This window comes from Perognathus longimembris, chromosome 1, assembly GCF_023159225.1.
Source record: "Perognathus longimembris pacificus isolate PPM17 chromosome 1, ASM2315922v1, whole genome shotgun sequence".
NCBI classification, from domain to species: domain Eukaryota; kingdom Metazoa; phylum Chordata; class Mammalia; order Rodentia; family Heteromyidae; genus Perognathus; species Perognathus longimembris.
The window spans coordinates 11,903,830-11,925,516 of NC_063161.1; the positions used below are offsets into that span (position 1 = coordinate 11,903,830).

The window sequence follows — 21,687 nt, forward strand, 5'->3', positions numbered from 1 at the left end:
AGGACAAACACTCTTGCTCAAATACAGTTTTTCCTCCCCTTAGGAATACTGTTTGGTATTGCTGCTTGATTCTGTGATCCACGGGACCTTTGTTGGAGGTGCTAATCCTTTTTCACATGAGAGACTGAGAAACGCTCTTCCAGGAAAGTGATATATTGCTTTTTTTCTCTCCACATCAAAGGAGCCCACTGATCCCTTCCTCCCTGTGAATGGAAGCTAAAGTGAGGGGACTCTCTGGAAATATAAGTTTTTAGGTTCGTCAGAACCTAGGTTACTGAAATGTAATTTAACCTGGTTAGTCCTTAGGCTAAAGAGAGCTGGAGAGCTAAAAAGCACAGAATGAAACAACACAGAAAACAGAACAAAACAGAAAAAAACTGGACCAGGAGTGAGTCATCGCTTCCTTCACTCCACAGCACCCAGAACTTCCAGAAATTCTTTACCTCGCCCCAGGTGAACACAAAACGAATCTAAAGCAGACTCTCCTTCCTCTTTGTAAACATTTACAACTTTGGTGTGTAAAAGATTATTACTGAATAATGTGATCTTTGTTAATTTGAGCGTACTAATAAAGGATGGCCCGCTCTAGCGATTCCTGTCAAAGGCTCTTTTGATGGGCAGTGACGGATAAGATATATAACGGAGCTCACAAAGACCCAAAGGAGGATTGTACTGAAATTCCCTCACACACTGCTCTGTGAAGAAACCCCGCCTGCTTCTGATTCCGGAGCAGCTTTTATGTTGTGACACTGCCTTCATGGAATTTCTTTTTCCTTCCTTCGCATGAGGCTCTGTGTGCTCAGTCCTCCTCGGCTTCTCAAGGGACAGGGGGCTAGGTACACTCTTGGGCCTGTCAGGGCTGTACAGCAACTGAGAAAACACATTCCCTTCTGAAGATGGCCTTCTCTGACCAACTGCATTCGGTTCTTGCTGATCGCATGCTGCGATTCCGCAGTGGCATGGATTCTCTTGGTCCAGTTTACCGCCTCATTCCATCCTCGTCCATCTTCTTCACAAGCTCTTTCATGGCCCACAGCATATAGCTACTGCTGTTCAGCTTCCTCTGCACATTTGTTTCGTTTAGCTACTAATTATCCTACAACTTTGAAGTATCCAGCCTTGAGCAGGCTAGGCTCTCTCGGTCTGTGAAACTGCATTTTTCAAGTCTCTTCTAATGGTTGGAGAGGCTATTTTAGAAAGCATTAGGCACAGAAACGCAATCTATACATTATGTGTGTACAAAGAAAACCTAACAACAGCTTTGTCAAAGACAACTTCAAACAGTCCGGATTATGTAGGGCTCTGTCATTTTCTGAATATCAAGAACAACAAACTTGACATATAGGGAGGGAGAAAAAGATAAGCTAAAGCAAAATCATCTTTCAATTTTTCATGGAAAAGAAAATGTCTGGAAAATAATATTTCCCAACAATTTTACATTTCAAGAGTAAAAATCAGCTGGGTGCCGGTTGACTCATGCTTATAGTCCTAGCTACTCAGGAGGCTGAGATCTGAGGATCTCAGTTCAAAGCCAGCCTGGGCAGGAAAGTCTGTGATACTCTTATCTCCAATTAACTGCTAAAAAGCCAGAAGTAGAACTGTGGTTCAAGTGGTAAGAGTGCTAGCTGTGAGTAAGAAAGTTCAGAGGCAGTGCTTGGGCCATGAGTTCAAGCCCCAGGACTGGCACACACATACACAAAAATAAGTGAAAATTAAGCTTGACCAAACACTGTTCTTACTCAGGAACATGTTTGGACCAAAAGAGAAGTCAAGCACAACAGGAATCATAATAGGAAGCCTACTATCCAGAAAGCTCACTACACTGACATCTTCAAAGCTCACTTCATGGCCGTTATAAGTGATGTGTACTGCTGTTTCTAGTTCATTGACACTTTGCTCGTCAACCTCTGATTCTTTTAGGCCTGATCCAGTTCCTCTTTGGGCCCAACCCTAAGAACTGGAAAATTATGTGTCTCCTTCTGTGAGCTATACTCACTGCACAGGGAGGATCTAGATGAACCAGCTATAGTCACTGCTCCCATACTTCCTTCCAACACCCCTTTCTCTTGCCTTTACCACAGCTAACACCTGTTCTTCCCAACTCTTCCTCAGCTAAGTGAACAGCACTACCGGGTGCTCCAGCCACAGACCTATACCTCAACCCCTGTCCTCTCCCAATGGCTAAGCCACTGGTCCATTCTGTTGAGAACCTACTTACTTCTCTCCACTGCTCCACCTAGTGCAAGGCCATCATCTTTTTTTTTTTTTTTGTCCTGGGCCACTGCAATGGTGGTTCTGTGTTTTTCCTTTCCCTTTCTTGCTAGGCTGAGTTCTTACAGTCCTACATTAGCTCTCGACACTCCTTTGCTTACACTCACCATCCAACAGTCCTGGTCCCCTTCATGCTTAGAAAAAAGCACAAACTCCTTTCTGTTTGGCCCTGGATCCCTGTAGGAAGTGTCACACCCCACCTCTTTATCCACAACCTACCCCATGCTGCTCCTCAGGCCTATCCCTGGACAGCCATGTTAAGCTCACTTCATGCTTCAGCCCATTTGTCCTAAAGGTTCTTTGTGGCCAGAACTTAATTTTCACAGACGTTTTTGCTTGGCAGGCTCCTCCTTTTTATCCTTCGGGTCTTATCTCCATGCCCCTTCCTTCCAGAGGCTGCATCTAAACACTGATCTACATACAATGCAATGCCTAACTTCAAACCAGTCACTACTGTATCATCTTTCACATACAGCCCTTATTACTACCTTCTTGTGTTCATATTTTCTGTTTCATTTCCTTCCTGTTTTTCCCCAAGAGGACATAAACTCTACAGGAGAGCAGACACGCTGTGTGTGGGTCTTTTTTACTCTCGGGTTTTCAATATTGACACCAATTCCTGGTACACACAGAAAACTCGGAATGAGAGGATGAAGGTCAAGTTCTTATAATATCAATCTCAAGTCAGCGAGACACAAGTAGCTTTGAGATCAGCACCATCTTTTTTTTTTTTTTTTGAGTCTACCATAATTTTATTGTGACAGAGAAACCAGGCTGCCATAGGTCTAGATTAGAGCAGATGGTGATTATCTTTCCAAAAGGTGGAGTCTGAGTGCTGGTGGCAAGCACAACTCTGGGCGTCTCCTTTCTGACCCTACTCTGTGCTGCCTCGTGGCACCATCTTTACCAGTCTTAACCTCATGGACTCTGTGTCTTCTCTCCACTCCTTTTGTTGTTGTTGCTCGTGGGGCTTGAACTCTGGGCCTGGGCACTGTCCCTGAGCTCTTCAGCTCAAAGCTAGAGCTCTACAAGTTGAGTCACAGCACCACTTCACTTTTCTTAAGAGTCCCATAGACTTTTCTGCCTAGGCTGGCTTTGAACCGTGATCCTCAGATCTCAGTCTCCTGAGTAGCTAGGATTACAGGTATGAGCCACCGGGCGCCCAGCCTCTTCTCTCTTCTTTTTTGAGTCAGCCAACCAGTTACACTGAATTCTTTCCCTCTATTAGCAACCGTTCTCTTTCACATCTTTATGAAAGCCTCTGGTCTCTGGCTGCAGGAAAACTGGACAGACCCAGCGGCGGGCTCACGGCTTCTTCCTGCTGTCTACGCACTGGGCCCTGCGGTCCCTGCTGTACACACACCAGTAACAAGTTGTCAGGAGTGTCTTCATTTAAAGACAGGGAGGCCAAGGCTATAAGGGACAAAGCAGTCATCTAGCAAAGCTCCAGACCTTTTTGTTATGCTTTTGCTTAGTCTGAAGGCTTTCTACATGCCCAGCCTTTATTGCTTTAGTTTTTAGATAGGTCTCGTGCTTTTTGCCTATGTCAAGTCTTCAACCCGGATCCTTCTATCTCTCCCTGCCATGTTTCGGGGACTACAGGAATGAGACACTATATTTGGCCCTTCGCCTTTTCTAATTCTTGTGGTGATAAGGATTGGGCCCAGAATCTCACAAACATTGGGCAAACATTCAGCTACATCCCTACTCCAAAATACTCCCTTTAAGGGGAAAAGATTGCTGTTTAAAATCATACACATTTATTATCTGTAAAGAATTAAATACACTTTATGTTCAGTCTCATGTCATCCCATCACTCTGTTAAAGCCTACACTGCTATTTTTGCTTGCTTGCTGTGTCTCCTTCCTCCCCCAATCTTTTCACTAAAACTCATGGAGCTGGAAGAGAGGGTGACTATCGGGGGAATGCAGGCTAATCAGAAGGTCTTTACCCTTGGATTAAAAGCCACCTGGAATGGTAAAACTTGCAAGACAAACTCCTCACTACAAGCGAAAGGTCAGCCACCCCCAGGAGGACTTTCTCCAGTTTTGTAGAGATGTACATGTCACAGCCTCTCTGCCCCTCCATCCCCCCCCCCCCCAAATAAGCAGATCTCTAAAATATGCTGTTTCAGATCATTACAAATCAGAAAGCACTTCTGTCATTATCCCTATCACATTAATAGTAGAAAAATGCTACTGGCAGACTTCCTAACCTTCCCCCCCTCCAGAGGCCTGCTGATTGGGGTTTCCTGATGGGTTCATCCCACCAGCATGGCTCTGCCTGGGCTCATAAGCAGATTCACACAGCACTCATGCTAGATAGACAGGATAGAATCTTGCTGTGATGTAATAACCTCAGTTCACTCACTCACTCATTCAGGTATGCAGCTGTTAACAAGTAAGGACCTAGTGTCTTCCAAGCCTAAGCTCCATGTACAGCGGTTAAGCGAGATTCCACTGAAAATGAACCAATAGTGATAGCGTGCTCGATCTGTTGAAGATAAGACTACAAATGAAAACTTGGAGAGAAACTGCCAACAAAAAGGAGAGGCTCACAATGGAGCAATGGCAGAGTGGGGAGAACGCTGCACTGGGTTTGGGATTCTGAGTCCTCATACCAGGTCAGGAGCTAGCCCACTGGCACGTGGATCAGCGACACACACTCTGAACTTCAGCTGTTACAGAGAGGGCACAAAATTCTGAGTGTCTTCTAGAGCTCACAGCCTACAATACTACAGCCCCAAAGAACATACTATAGTTTAAAAATGGAGCTTTCATTAAAAAGAATGTAAGAGTATTGCTACTGTACTCACATGTACTTCTAGAGGTACATTATCTAGAATGTATTTATGTTTTGGGGCAGAGATTGAAATAAATAGTTCCATAAGCAACTCTACCATTGTGGGGTATGCCCTTGCGGCTTAAAGAGGCAATTAGCTGGCCCCGCCTGTCTTCCCGCCTTGGGGTCACGTGTGGCTATTACACAGAACCCGGAAAGGCGGTTCTAGCTGGCCCTGCCTCCAGCCTTGGGACCACGTGTGGCCAAGATGGCGCCGGATGGTGAATCAGGAGGCGGGCCTGTGGGCTGTGACGTAGAATCAGGCCGCCTCTTAGGATTGGTCCCTCAGCCCTTGACGGACAGCTCAGGCCTCCCTTCACGTCCCAAGATAGGTGTGCGAGCATACACCCCTCCCCTTCCTGCCGCTCTCTGACCTATTTAAGAGCAGAGCTTATTTCAATAAAGAGAGACACGTGCAGACATTCTCCCGGACTCTGTCTGATTGTCCTCCGGTGAGGAGGGACTGGGTGCAGCCCGTCCCTGGATCTTTCTCCTTTCTTGGCCCTCCCAGGTCAGGGTGAGCTTCCCCATCTCTCCCGCAGGTCGGGAGAGTGCTGGGGGCTAAAGACCCCGACATACCACGTGCTATCCAATGTTGTTAAAATATAAACAGATTAATCTGGGATATCTATCTATCTAGAGATATATTGACATAATGTAGTATTTTCAAAACAGTATTTTTTCTTTAATAGGGAGAAACATATTCGGTTTTCTAAACAGTTACCTTTTTGCCCATGACGACTGCTGAATTTGTCTCCAATCTCAGGCCGCCTAGTCTGCCGCAGAAGCATTTTGATCAGAAAAGCATCTTCAGCATTGGAAGAAATCATCACTTTTTCAATGTAGGAATCTGTTGCCCCTTTGTACCTGAGGTGAACAGAAACAGCTTTCAAACTGCCCTTGGTGAATTTATTACCCATTAGAAATACTCATATGAACTCCACACAAAGTCTTCTGACATTCTTCTCACTTGGGGCTCTGAAAAATGATGTTCATTTTTATCATGAAATTCCTTTTTACCACCATTCACATGGCACAGCACCATAACTTAATTGTTACAACCATTCTGTGTTGTTACTCCTTCCTACAGACAATAGAAATGGGTGCTAAGAAAAGGTAGGTGACTTGGGCTCAGGCACTGGCCTCAGGGGTAGAGCTGGGATTTGAGCAGGCTCAACATTAAGTTCTGCACCACTTTGCTAGCAGGCCTTTATCATAATTCAGCTTTACCATTATTAGTTTTTTTCCCCCGACAGTTTGCCTCTTACCTGCTTTTCGTACAACTGACATCATATAAGTCTTTAATAAGAGTCTGACCCCTGCAGACTCAGGACATACAGATATTGGGAGGACGGTTCCTGCACAAAAGGAGCTCCCCTGCAATAAGGAAGAGGGGTAAGAGTGGCCCAGACTTCAGTGGCATGGAGAACAGGAGACATCAGTCAGTTGCTAGGTACTGGGACAACAATGATGGCAGGAAGGAGTGGGCACTTCCATAAAGGAGGTGACCTTTGAAGTGAGAGTCCGGCAAAAGAAGGACCCTGAGTGAATGCCCAATGCCCCACTCCCGTTTTGGAGAGTTAGAGGTGACTTTCTAGAATCATGGGCGTGGAGTGCAGGGTGAAGGCAAGAGGCATGCATCCTGAAGATGTGCAGAGGGCCACGGATTGTGGGCGGTCTCTGGTATCCCACCTTCCACAGGCAACACTGTGACTCAGTATTTTACCCCCCCACACACAAGAGTGACATGGTAGGATGAATCATTTAGAGAAATCAGAGTTGGTTAACAGTGCAAGGGAGGGGTGGAGAGATAGCACCCGAGGGGGTGAGAGAACAGTGAGTAATCACTCTCAGGGTAGGGGTGGTGGTCAGAACTTTACAGAAAGAGAAAGGACACAGACCGACAGGCGTTGCCAAGGTGATATGCGTGGCAAGTGTGACGTTTGTGCTGTAGGTGGTGACTAGCTAAGATGGTGGTACCCGAGAGAAGGACTCAGGAGAGGTTGCTTGGGGCTGGGGGCAATCGTGGTTCTGGTCTAGGCTGGGCATTCCTGACATGTCCAAATGCCAAGTATGGAGGGGATGCTGGAAGGATCCCTCTGAGGGCTTGAATTTCTGCAAGAAGCAGAGCATATCCAGACAGGGTACAGGAGCTCATGGCCTGGACACAGCCACCAGCAGGCCAGGTAGGAGGGGAAGGTGAGAATGGGCAACTAGAACAGCAGGAGGATCAGGTGAGGTGGTGTCAAAAACAAAATCCCCAGAAAGGTTATACATAATTCGTGCATTCATCTGATACTATGCTGTGCACTAGAATACAAGGTGAACAAGAGAGCCAAATTCTTAGTCTAGAAGACTGGGATCGAGGATCCACTGAGGTGGGCAAACCTGACCAACTCTGGGTTTATCTGTTCACTGTGTCATCTTCCTGCACTGGGCTGTGAGCTCCACAAGCAGGGACTGCTGCTGGCTTTGTTTAACTGTACAATCCCACGCACCTGGACTTGTTCCTGGCATAGTGTGAGAGCTTAAAAGATATTCTGTGAATGAGAAGACAGCGATGTCTTCCAAAGCTGCTCAGTGGCACGAAGAGGAAGAGAATGCTTCTGTAGGTAGGGAATGAATGGAAGGAGGAAGCAGAACTGAAGATGACCCATAAAAGAAAGAGGAACAGAATGGTGGCTAGAAAGGAACTGAAGTGCACACAAATTATCTTCCTATGATAAATATATGAGCACATATCTTTGGCTTCTGAAGAGGGGATGAAAAACAGGTTGAAAATAAGGGAAGAGAGAAGACAAAAAGTGACAGAATATGCTCTCTTGAGAGTAAAGAAAATGAAGGAACCAAGAGAAAGAGAGAGACCAGCTTTAAACAGAAAAGTTAGATTCTTCCTGCAGACAGAAGAGAGCCATCAAGCATACCCAGTGTGCTCTGCTGTAAGACTCAATGGTAACACGAGACCCTCCCCCAAGTGAACTGCCTGTTCTCTTCTTTGTGCGCGCATCCCCAGAGAGGAGCACAAAGCTCTTTCCACACACTGCCACAGTTAGTGCAGTTGCTCAAAGGGGGCTCTGCTGCCAGACTGTATCGAGTTCAAATCTTGCCTCTGCCACATGTAGCTGTGATCTTGGGAAGGCATCTAACCTCACCTTGCCTCTGTTTCTACATCTTTGTAATGAGCTGCAAGGAGAGCATATCTCATGGGTGAGGTAGCTAACGTGTAAGATGCCCAGAACAATGACACAGTAAGTTCTCACAGAGGCGACCATGAGCATTTTTGTGTAGAGGTCTTTGCCAATTAGACAGTAACTTTCTGCAAGAAAGACTTGTGGCTGATGTGTGCTCAGTCAGCCTGGCACAAAGCAGGCAGGACTACGGTGTGTGGACTGGGTTTGTGAAGCCTGCCTTGCCAGCTTAGGAATCCCGTCCTCCTATGCCGCCCCTCCCCACCTTCTAGCTGACCTGGCCAGGCTCCGACCCTTGCGCTCTCTCTCCTAGATGGTGCTTATGTGATCCCTGGCACTGGCTCATGAGGTTTTGTATTTGATTGTAGAGCTGGGGGGAGAGTTGGAGAGTAACAAGGCTATCTCTTTCATGGCACAGGTGAGAAAGCAGATAGCATTTAAAATGCTTTAACCATGTGAGACAACCCAGGATACAGCCAGTCCCAGATGCCACACTGTGGTCACTGCTTCATTATAATCCTTAACACAAATCTGACTGGGTCACTCCCTATAGAACGGATTCCTCGCTCCTCACAGGCTCACATTACAGCTGTCTTCACCGTGTCAAATCCCAGGTCGCCTCTGCCATGTACCCTTGCTGTTCCCCCAAGCCTGGAGCTCCTGTCTGCCTGCCACGCACCTCACACCAGGTCATAATGTCCAGACGACTCCACAGCCTCGCCTTATCTTCTATGCAATGCTCTTTTCATGACAAGGAACGGTGCCTGCAAATGCCACTGCAAACTTTCCCACCTGAATCTGGTTTATACTGTTCCTGATCTCTGCCTTTTCCCTAACCTTCCTGCTCCTACCAAGACACAACAATACCTACGTGATGGGCACGTCTTTGTACTGTGGTTGCTGTGGCACGTTGCTTCCTTCCAGGGGAATCTGAGTCACTGTGGGCATGGACTTGTTTACAAGCACTTGCTTGTTTTCTACCTTCTCACCTAAGGAAAGGAAAAGTGTTGAATATATCAGTATCATCTGTGCAGAATGTAAAGATTTCTTGGCCATAACTGTATACATAAATGAACAGTCAACAGCAATTCTATATATCTCTTGGGATGTTAGAATAGGGTCTGGACTTCAACTAGTATCAAGTTTGCATCTCTTCATGCTAAACTCAAAGATCAAGTACTTAGAATACTGCAACCACCGACAAGGTGTGTGATCTTCCCAATAAGCATTTAGTTCATCACCAGAAGAGAGTTTTTGATGCTCTTCTTGGCCTTTCTCCACACCGTAGTCAGAATGAAAATTTCAAAACACAAACCTGGTCCTATCATTGCTATGGGCATCGTAATGAAAACAGGCCAAGGCTACGGCTTGTTGTATCTGGTCCCCTTGTGCCCTCCCTCATTTCTGCTCGCCGGCCAATCGTGTTCCCATGCTCGCCTGTACTCTCTTCCTCTCATCATATGGGCCTGCTCTCAGGTCCACCAGACAGCAAGCTCTAGGACGTGTTCTGCTCAAAACACACTCCTTTTTCCTGACTAACTTGGGAATTCTCTTTTCCTACAAAGTAGGATTCCATTATGATTACAGTCTTATACTGAATTCATTGATGTAACACAGAGCCTGGCCCTTAAGGAACACTAGTGTAAATGCAGGCATAAAGTCCTATTCTAAACATTTCCTTAAAGTCTGAAAATAAATTACTGCTAAGTAAAAATACAATGTAAAGAAAAAACAGAGTGGAACTAAATTCACTGAAGGATATACTGTCAACTTGAGTCTAGATAATATTAATATTGCAGGTTGTTGCTTCTTTCTGCCCTGTTTATTGAATATTCAAAAATACTGCTGAATAACTTTCAAAAAGTATTCAACAAGAATCATACACACACACACACACACACACACACACACACACACACACACACACACGAGTGAAGCTTTTATTACCTGGAGAACAAATGCCATCTGCATCTAATATTTCATGTCGCCAGATAGGTTTCCTTGTAGCAGCATCCAACATGGGCCCCATCACTTTATCAAAAGTCTGATTGGTGTATCGTTTCAATGTACATTTAGCATTTTTATATACAAGACAACGCCCAAAACCTAAAATGAAACCAAAATGGGTCAGTGTCACCAAATATGTAATAAAAATGCTCTGAGGAAACAGAGATTTATGTTATTCAACTATCTACCTCATCTCACTTTCCCACGAAAGACCCTAGACTGTTCTGGTTCTGGATAATCTGGGATTGGCACAAACTAGTATCAATCTGAGAATCTGAAAAAAAGGGCTTAGGACTCCTCGCCTACCAACTGTCAAACAAACATCAACCTTCCAGCCATTTTCCAGCATGGATTCTACAGGGGGTCATGTTGGAGGAAGGTAAAGTGACACAAAACCAGACTAGAGTCAGAAAGTTCCTTAAGAGAAAGCACTGGTAAGCCCCTCTTTTTCTTTCTTTCTTTCTTTTTTTTTTTTTTTATTTTGTTGGTTGTGGGGCTTGACCTCTGAGCCTGGGTACTATCCCTGAGCTCTTTTGCTCAAGGCTAGCACTCTACAACTTTGAGCCACAGGGTCACTTCTGGTTTTCCAGTGATAACTTTCATAGACTTTACTGCCTGGGCTGGCTTTGAACCATGATCCTTAGATTTTAGCCTCCTGAGTAGCTAGGATTACAGGTATAAGCCACCAGCAACCAGAAAATCCCTCTTTTCTTCTTCTTCTTCTTTTTTAAATAGGCATACTGAACAAGGTCCAGAGAAATTAAGTAGCCAGGGTGACTTAGTAGGTGGGAAGCAGACCTGAGATTAGAACCAAGTTCACCAACTCCTGAGCTAGGATCCTTAGAATACAACCTTCTGGTGACTAACTTCTGATAAGCTTCCCTGGTCAGTTTTCCTTTCACTCTGACTTTGGCATTTATGGGTAAACAAGTAAGCAAATATGTAAAGAGTATTTTGAAATAATAAAGACAAGAGGATTATTTCAATGGGAGAGATAGTTTACCTCTGCCCTAAAGATCAGTTTAGTTACATTCTTCACATTGCATTTGACCAGTGAATAGTTTAACAGTATAAAAAATAGAAAAAAAACATACAAAATCTCTTAAAACAAACAAACATCAGCTGTAGAGTTACTTCAAAGAGCTGTCATTTTTCTCCCTATTTTCCTTCAGCCGAAGATTTATATTGAGCTAGATTCCATGTAGCCAAGCCAGAGTACCATTTAAGAGCAAAACATCTCAAGATGAAATGTCAGCTTTGCTAATGAAATCAATGTACAGCTATGGAATACTTCACATAGGATTCTCCACCCAAATTAGAAATCTTGGAGAAATCTGTTAGCTCTGAAAATCAAGTAGACAAAAGTAGATTCCTAAAATAAAATCTCCGTAGTCTCCCGTAATGTTTAAAATTTGAAGGTGATGGTGGGATGCAACTGAGTTCTATGGGTGGATTGTAGATGAGGACACTGTGTGTCTCTCTGAGTAGGTCTTCATCATCAAGGGTTCTCATCAGCAGTATAGGGCCATAATAAACTCAGCTCAGTGGGCCAGGGTCTTGAAATGCCCTATGACAGTCAGCACCATGCTGGAGTGTGGCGTGAATTCAAACTATATGAAATCAAGAACGATCTTCTTCTGAGTGCAAAGGACCTCTTATTTACAGGTGGTAGCTTAAAAGCTGGGGCCAGTAAACTCAGATCATTAAACTGGGTTGCAGAGTTTCTGACAGACATCACAGTCTTCAGATTTCCACATAAACGTTACCAGTTAATCAGAAAGGAAAACAACTAGTTTTAAAGCATAGCTGTTGTCATTTGGAGGGGGGAAAAAAGAGGCATAAATTAAGTGCAGCCAACATTAATGCCAATGACACATGGCTAGGAGTCCTATTATGGCTGCCTAGCAACTACAAAGAGGAAAGGGGAAGGCACAGTGGGCATGCCAGGGAGGAAGAAAGAAACCGAGATTATGAATAGAGAAGTCAGCCTGCAGATCAGGTGATAGCGGGCACACCACCAGGGGCTGACCTGCAAAAGTAAATTATCAGAAACAACAACACAATGACATGCCTAGGTAGGGTTTGGATATCTACATTTTTAACTTTTGCCATTTGGTTAAAAAAACAACAGTCTAATACATTGCTGAGCTAGAAAAATACAATAAATAACAACCTTCTCCATTCTGGATATTGCTATCTTCCTCTTACACAGGTTTGTTCTGGAATATACTACGAGATATATTCATAAACCTCATTTCATCTATTGTAACTCTTGCTGGAAAATAAATAAGTTCCTGTGTTTTTTTCCTCTCTGAGAAACTCAAGTCACTGACTTTAGTGTACTATAGCAGTACACTCAGTAGTTCCATGCAAGACATTCAAAAACATTTTTCTGTAACTGTGTCTTATTTATGTGCTATACAATTCAAATCACTTGAAACTTATCCTGATGGTCTGATAATAAGCTGGTTTTTCATTTTCCATCTACCATAACTAATTCTGTAAAAAAGACTTGCTATTAGAACTTTGAAAATGTGCTTACCTCTGTCCAAGGAGGCCTTGTTTAAAACAAGTGCATCTTCAATATCATAGCCACTGTAACTCATCACAGCGACTGTCGCATTCTGTCCAGCTGGCAATTTCTCAAACTCTATCAACTCAATGGTTTTTGTTTTAACCATGGGTTTTTGTGGATATGCTAGTAGATACATGAGAGTATCGATTCTATTTCGCTGGTTGTATCCAATGGTACCTTCATTGACAGTGAATAAAACAAAACAAAAACCAAAACTGTATTAAGAGAAATAATTAATAATTCATCTTTAAGTCAAACATTTCAGAAGAAATAACTGCCCGGTAACTACTGGGTTTATTTTGTGTATGTGTGTGCCTGTCCTGGGGCTTGAACTCAGGAACTGGGCACTGTTCCTGAGCTTCTTTTGCTCAAGGTTAGTGCTCTACCCACCTGAGCCACGGCATCACTTGTGGCCTTTTCTGAGTAGTTTATTGAAGATAAGCATCTTAGCCTAGGCTGGCTTCAAACCATGATCCTCAGATCTCAGTCTCTTAAGTAGTTAGGATTACAGGCGTGAATCACCAGCGCCTGGCAACTATGGACTATTTTCTTGCTAATGTTTAACATCCTACAAAGAAGAAAAACTGTAATCAGGGTAACACCAATCTACATGTTTTTGACATTTGGACATATGTGAAGAATTTTGATCATTGGCTGATCTCCTAAGTCACCATGTTGGTAGTTGGTTCTGTTTTATTTGCTGGGGGAAGGTAATGGGAGGTGACTTTCCAGAATCCACAGGCAAGGGGTGGACACAGGGTGACAGATATGCTTCATATTAAAAAAAAACACACAAACCCAATTATCATAAAAAGCTGTAAGTGAAGCAGGGAGAATGAAGAAATATAAATTTAATAGGGGCAGAAAAGTGGATTTGGTCATTTGTTTAACCAAGCATTTATTAAGTAGTTGGTAGATATCTGCTCTGTAGCAAAGAGGTAAACGGAAAAAGGCCAGGTCCCTTCGATTAGGGAAGCCAGATACAATCAAATAGGAATAGATTCCTCCTTCCTTAGTGATCCATCTGACTGGTCCTCTGAGAAGTATTACAAAATCACTGTAACTGGACAAAATGTTAACTCTTCCTTGTCCCCTTAGAAAAACATCCTGGGATTCACTGCCAGCCTCAAGAAAAGGCTTGCAGTCTTTTGGCCTGCCCTGTTGCTAAGGTTGTGTGGAGACCACTGAACCTCTCTAGCTTCTGGGTGTCTTTTCCTCATGAAGGGCTGAGGAGTTAAGAACAGATGTTAATTTAAAAAAAAAAAAAAGAACAGATGTTAACATCAGGAGAGGGTTCCCTTTGCCCCAGAGGCTCCACAGTGACATCTATACATACAAACCCTAGGGTGCTCATGTGCCAGGTCATGGGTTTGGCCAGGGGGCAAACAGATACCCACATTCAAGCCAGGCATTGGTGGCTCAAGCCTGTAATCCTGGCTACTCAGGAGGTTGAGACCAGAAAGATTGCAGTTTGACGCCAACCAGGAAAGAAAAGTGCACAAGACTCCATCTCCAATTAACCAGCAAAACAAAATAAAACACAGCAAAACAACCTGGACTAGAGGCAGGCTCCAGTAGCAGAGTGCCAGCCATAAGCAAGGAAGCCCAGTGAGTTTAACAACAGCAACAAAACATTTCTACATCCATTGCTGTGAACTTCTCCTGGATTTGTGTAATCAAACCAATGGCGATCTCAATTTAGGACTCAAAATCAACTGAATAGTTGCAAAAATAATAGGGCTGCAGCAAAAATAATATGATACACCTTAACAATTACTATTGAAAACAACAATAAAATCTGTATGATATACCTGAGAAATCCACCTAGTATAGCACAATCTCATGATGCTCAATAAATGTCAAATTAACTAGATTGGACAATCTCATTATACTTATGACTATGCATCTGTGCTTGAATCTCTAGAAAATTTATCAAGATTTAGCTGACAAACCATAGTCACACTGAACCTCAAGAACTTTTTGTTGAGTCTGCACTCTAAGCTGCCAACTAATTTATGTGAGTTTAGTGCCAACTAATAAATGGGACAGGATACCTGACAATAGATCACTTACTGTTTTGGAAACAAGACTACTGCTGCTCAGACCATGGTAAAGTTCACTGACAACAAGGTTGTCCTTTTCTATGAAATCATTTAAAATTTATGTTGTGATTTCAGCTCCAATTGTATGCTTTACGCAGCTTGAGACTAGGGTTCAGGCAATGTCCCACCAGGCTGCCAAACATGTCTTCTAAAACTCGAGACAAGCATTATCATGCAGCAGGGAAGCAGAAATGGCTGCACCTCTTAAACAATGGCCAAAGAGCCTGGATCCTGCTATAAATTGTGCTGCCAGGCCCACAACATCATTCTTGGGCTTTACAGCTGGCCACTGAATGGGGAAGAATAAAACTGTTCGGCACATGTTCGGGTTTATTATCTCATCAGAACCTTTTCTGTAAAGACTTTTTAAAGAACTTGTCTTGTGGGAGCATACATGCACATGCTTGCAAAGCGGCACAAGAAGTGTGTATATGAAAATAGGAGCTACGACTTTCTATTGCTAAGCCATACAACTTTAAAATGCCATCAGACTCCTTCTTACTTTTTATTAAAAAAAACATGAATGTGTAACTAGCTATTTTGCATTTTTTTCCTGAGAAAATTTCATAAGAAATCAACTAATGCTTGCCTGTGTGAAGCACATGCCCTAAGTAGGAGGCCCTTCTTACTATTTTCAGGTTCCTTAGAAAGCGTATTAGGTAATACCCTAAAATAACTAATGAGGATATCTATTGCCCCATTTTCTGTACTTAAGAGTCTCCAACGATTCATTTTTCTACTACCATACACTTTCTTACAAAGCCCTACTTTCTAAGTCACAAACTGGCAAAGCAATATAGGTTAAAATAGTGAAGATGTACTTTTGTTTAAAGTAGGATGATAAAAGTTGTTAAGGCTCCAACAATTTAGAATATGCATACTTAAAATAAGTTGTATATATTTTCCTTCCCTTCCTTCCTCCTCCCTCCTTCCCTCTCCCCCTTTCCTTTTTCTTCCATCCCTCCTTTCTTCTCTTAATCCATCACCAATACAACAAATTTCCTCTATTTAATGTGAACTGACTGGAAAAGTGGTACTCTGATGGTAGAGTAACGTGCTTAACAATAGTAAAGCTCAGAGTCAAACCCCAGTATTATTATTATTTTTAAGTGCAAATATACAAATGGATGAGTATACATTATTCTCTCTCTCTCACTTGTGACACTATCACTACGATCAAAATCAGACTATGCTGGTAATCCCAAAAGATCGCTCCACCTGTCCTTGGCCCCAGTGAACAAATGATCTTTTTAACATTTTAGATCAGTTTTCATTTTGTAGAATTTTATGTAGGTTGAGTGATAAGTAAACTCTTAGGATTGCTTCTTTCACTTAGCATAATGATTCTGAGATTCACCCACCGGTGTACATCAAAGTTCATTCTTCTACTGTATGCATATACAATTGTTTGTTGAGCCTTTTGGCAGCTCTGCATCCTGACAGTATGTCAGTCTAAATTATTCCAATGTGTGTGTAACAGTATTCCACAGCAGTTTAGTTTGCATTTACTGACAACGAATATCGCTCAACAGTCTGACATGCTCACTGGCCATTACTTTGTGCAGGATGGCATTTTGGTTTTGCTTTGCCTTTGTCCTATTATTGAAGAATTTATTGTTATACTGGATTCAAATCTTCTGTCAGATATGTTGGGTTTTTTTTTTTTTTTGGCCAGTCCTGGGTCTTGGACTCAGGGCCTGAGCACTGTCCCTGGCTTCTTTTTGCTCAAGGCTAGCACTCTGCCACTTGAGCCACAGCGCCACTTCTGGCCATTTTCTGTATATGTGGTGCTGGGGAATTGAACCCAGGGCCTCATGTATATGAGGCAAGCACTCTTGCCACTAGGCCATATCCCCAGCACTTCTGTCAGATATGTGCATTTTCAATATTCTTTACGGTGCCTTTCGAAGGGCACAGGTTTAATTTTGAGAAATTCCAACTTAATCTTTTCTTTTAACAACTACTACTTTTTGTGTCCTAGCTTACCCTGCATCACAAAGATTTTCACTGAACTTTCCTTCTTCCAAGTTTTATGACTTTAGCTTTTTACATTTAGGGCTATGATACATTTTGTGTTATGTTAATTCTAATTTCGCATGAGGTAAAGGTTCTTCATTTTTTTCCATTACACATATACAAAGATTTCACCTTTTTGAAGACTTGCCTTTCTCAATGAATTGTTGTGACACTTTAAATGAAAATCAATTACTCATACATGTATGGGTCTTTCCTGGACCTTTTTCTTTCTTACGGTAGTGGGGATCAAACACAGGACCTTATGATGTTAGGCAAGTACACTGTCACTAACTGAGTGGCTACATCCCCAGCCCCCTGACTCTTACTTCGGTCCCAGTCACCTCGATGTCTTCCCTTTTATTGATATTATATTGTCATTGTTGTTGTAGTTTTACAGTAAGTCAAACTCAGGTTGTATAATTCCTAGAACCTACTCTTTGGTTTACAGTTCTTCTAGAAAATCTGCTCCTAGTCTCGCTAGCCCAAACATAAGTAACAAGTTCATCCCTATCTTCAATGACCTACTAATATACAGTCTAGCAAGAAAGGCAGTCCGAATGTAATCCAGTTAGGAAAGAAGTTACTTTTAGCTGATTTTAGTAAGTTATAGATGACATTATATTGAAGACATAATGTAACCTTTCCTAAGTTATTCAACCAAACTGAGATTCAGCTTCCTTGTCAGGAAAAAAATGTATTATATCTCACAGGATTATTATGGTCTATGAAAGAAGAAAGAGATGCAAGAATTTGGGGACCTGAGCTCAAGATAGAGCCCATGCTTGTCATATGTGAGGCCCTGAGTTCAATCCCCATTATCTCTATTCTTATACTCCATACCTCCAGAAAAATTAGGGTATTTAGTAAGTGACCACATTTACTGTGACAGATACTAACAGTACTGGAATGTAGGTAATAATAATATCATCCTGAATTATCACCCATTCGACCTCCAACCAACCTACAAGCTAAACTTCAGTTTACTTCCATAAGAATTCATTGCCATAACTCTAGTCTTTCAAAATACCACAGATGCTTATACCTAAAACAGCTCAGCCAGTAGCAGGATTCTTTAAAAAAAAAAAAAGAGTGCCATGAATAGTTTGGTCAATACTTTTTTTTTTTCATTTTTTATTCCCCAAGAATGAAACAGAAAGTGGAGATGAGGTATGGAAAGAAACAACATTTCTTTGTATATTATATGCTTTGAATATCTCAATTTCCCATTTCCAGTATCTCTTATTCTACTTTTTTTCTGGTCAGTCATGACACTTGAACTCAAGGGTCTGGGCATTGTCCCCGAGCTCTTTTGCTCAAGGCTAGCGCTCTACCACTTTGAGCCACAGCTCCACTTCCTTTCATTCTACTTTAGAGAACACAAGGGAAGAAACTATCTGCTTAGGAACACAGTTTACTGAAAACGGAAACTGTGGTGTCATTAGCTTCTGGAGTTAAGAACACAAAACAAACCCCACCCAAAACAAGTCCCAGTAATCTGGATTTGAAGGGGGGAGATCTGGGGGGGGGGGGGACCTGTGGTGGGGAAGGGAGGACTGCTGTGATGCATATTCATTAACGGCTAGGGACTGAGCAATCTTTTTCCCCAGAGGTCTGCCAGCTAATAAGATAAGCAGGATATGAAAGTATGACTTGTGTGAACTTGGCCTTGGGGCCACTGAGCATCCACACAATGCAGTTCTTGCTCACAGCCCATGATGTGGCGACCTTGCCACGACCAGGTAGCTACCTGACTATTGGCTGAGCCATGTCACTACACACAGAGCCACATGCATCAAAGAGGGGGTTCTCAGTAGCACAAAAAGATGCGGGGCGAAAACTCGAACTTCATTAATAGCTTACAGTGTGTAAGATTTTAAAGACCTCCCCTGCTGGTGTTTTATGCTGGATTAGCTCTCTCTTATGTATGAGGTAAGGCCTGCAGCTTCTGTGGTTTGTGCTGTCTTGGTTCTTTGTAGTGACAGAAATGACCTACTGCTTCATTCTCTGGGGGAGGGTCGGCTGGTACTGAGGGGGTGAGGATCAGTCTACAGCAAAATTTCCCAGTTGGCTGGAATGCTTAGTGAACCAATTCATTTTTGTGAACTGACTGTTCATTTCAACATAGGCAGACAACAGAAACTAAAACATGACCTTAGAAAAATCTGCACGGAGGCTGTGAGATGAAATAGCTTTTCAGTGATGGTGCCTACTTAAAATGGGACTGGTGTGACTTAGTTCCTGGCCATCGGGGCAGCATGGAGTTAAAACAGTCCTACTGCAAGGGGTAGGTCCACTTTACAGACCTGGGTGTCTGAGCTGGGCTTTCTCTCTCTACAGTCCTTTTCCCTTAGTGATTTTTCATATTGCACTGCTCAATGCTCAGGAAGCGATTCCAACGTGCCATGTGCCAACTTTAAGTGTAGTTTCCTCCACGCTTTTCTTTCCAGTCAGGTGTTTTATAATAACGAACAGTCACAAAGGCAGTTTTTATGACTTAAGATATTCAGTGGCTTTGTCTTGCAAGCGTCAGCAGTAACGTCAGAGGATTGTATCCAAGGAGCTAAATGTGCGGGACCCAGGGTCACAGCAGCTGAATACACCAACCTCAGAAAACACAGACAATGAATTGCAAATGACACTCACAACAAAACGAGGAAAAAAACCTTCACACAGAAAACTACAAAAGAACTCTACAGACACTGAATTGGCTTTCTGTACACACTGATCCTGCTTAACTGTGTGTGGCAACTAACCCAATACTTCAGATACTCAGAGCCACGAAATAAAGGTTGCTTTTTTTTTTGGTATGAAGGAACTTGAGTTATAAAAATAAAAACAATTATATATATATACATATTATTTCTTTCCTTTAAGCCTACTATTTCTTTTATTTTAAAAGAGAAAAGCTTCACTAAGTGGAGACAGTGGCAGCTCTTCTGTTTTAATCTTCAAACACATAAAGAGTGGCATTGGCGATGAAGCGATTAGTCTTCTGTTAATTCTGCTGAAGGTTCTACACAAAAGGTATATTGTTTCAGCTGGGATTCACATCAAGAAACAAAATGCTCTGGTAAAGCCAATAGAAGTGATAGCCCTTTCAGGATAGGCAGGGTTCAGTACTGTATATCTCAACTTGTTAGCGAGATGCACAAGCAGGACATCAGCCCTTGCCACTACTGAGGATGAATGGGAAAGACAAAATTGATGAGTGCTGCTTAGATTTTCCCACTGGGAATTACTCCCAACTGTCCCGGCTTTACATCATCCAGGTAAATGGTCGCAAGACAACGCGCTTTTTAAAAAAGTTCTTCTAGCTAGCCCAAAGGGCAACATAAAAACTTGAGAAGAAATGCACATGCTTTCTCTCCCCAGGGAAGAAGTAGGATTCCTTAATGGCATGCTCTGACCAGGTGCAGACCGACTGCATTCTGCCTGTCACCGAAAGGCAAGGCAAAAACCTTCCCCTCTGCAGTTCCACAACTTCTCTATGAACTTCCCAGTAGCTCTTAAAACTAGACATGACGGGTCATATGCGTATTGCAGGCATAAGTGAAAAGAAAATGTGTTAAGTTTGCAAGGATTTACATGATTTAACATTAGCAAAATTTGCTTTGGAATTGGGAACAGGCTGGGATTCTCTCTACATCACCTTTAAATAAAACTCAGTTTTCTCCATCGATAGTACTTCTGTTCTGCATCACTAACGCCACGCTGTCTATTCCAGGAAGCACCCCAAAGCACCGAGACCTGCCCAGAAAATGCCTGCTTAGACTGCCCTCAACCTCTGTTTTGTTTCTGCTTTCAGGATCCACCTCAGTGTCTAATGGACAGTCTTGCTTAATAAATGTTATGAGTAGATGGGTGAAAAGATAAAATTCCACTGACAGCCAGGTGAGAGGGAAGATAAAGCAGAAAGGAGGAGGAAAGATGAACTGCGAAGTTGGTGTCACAAGTTTTAGGAGGTAATACAGGATATAGCAAGGATATAAAGATATAACAAGTTCATGACACTCGGGTAGACAACTCCAAGGGACATTCTACTATACAACGTACAGACTGATCTCTGTCTCCTCCTCTTTCTTCACTTGGAGTTTTTGTTCTTTCTTCCATCTCTCCTGGTTAACCACTTACATTTTTTATAGGACTTTATAGGACTCCTTCATTGTTCTGTGACATTTATGTCACTTTGGTTAAGGGAACAAGTGGAGAGAGGTCTTCCACATCTCTGTTTAAGTGGTTTACAGGATGAAGCCTTGCAAATACTGAACAACTCCGTAGGGCTGGACGACGCTCAGGTATCACCATTATCCGATTGACCCAAACATGGAACGCCAGTGAAAAGTAAAGACATGACATTTTCCTGCAAAGATTTTGAACCAAGTTTGAGGGAGAAATCTTACCCATGGCTTGTTTGCCCATAGCACACTGGTAGGTGTTTCTTGGGGACTGGTTATGATGAGGATATGGGATGAGGCCAGCACAGACGCCAAGAAGAGTGAAGGGTTCAATCTCCAAGTGGGTGGTATCTCTAGCAAGTGAATGAAGAATTCGGTATTGTAAGTATCAAGTTTCCTAACAGGAATGAAAAATACTACTATGTCTCCAAGGAGCACAATCAACTTCAATGCCAGTAAAACTGATAAAATAAAAGTTTAAATAAAATATGAAAAAGCATAAGAATTAAAAA

At 42.7% G+C, this 21,687-nt stretch overlaps 1 protein-coding gene across 1 annotated transcript in view; it reads right to left on the minus strand.

Moving 5' to 3' along the window:
* Polr3b (RNA polymerase III subunit B) overlaps positions 1 to 21,687 on the minus strand; it is a 98,426-nt gene that overhangs the window by 16,865 nt on the left and 59,874 nt on the right. Inside the window, exons 20-24 of the mRNA XM_048356626.1 lie at positions 21,401 to 21,528; positions 12,850 to 13,059; positions 10,248 to 10,406; positions 9,172 to 9,289; positions 5,837 to 5,979 (exon numbers count right to left, since the gene is read on the minus strand). Of these exons, the coding sequence (XP_048212583.1) occupies positions 5,837 to 5,979; positions 9,172 to 9,289; positions 10,248 to 10,406; positions 12,850 to 13,059; positions 21,401 to 21,528 (758 nt within the window). The remainder of the gene's footprint in view (positions 1 to 5,836; positions 5,980 to 9,171; positions 9,290 to 10,247; positions 10,407 to 12,849; positions 13,060 to 21,400; positions 21,529 to 21,687) is intronic.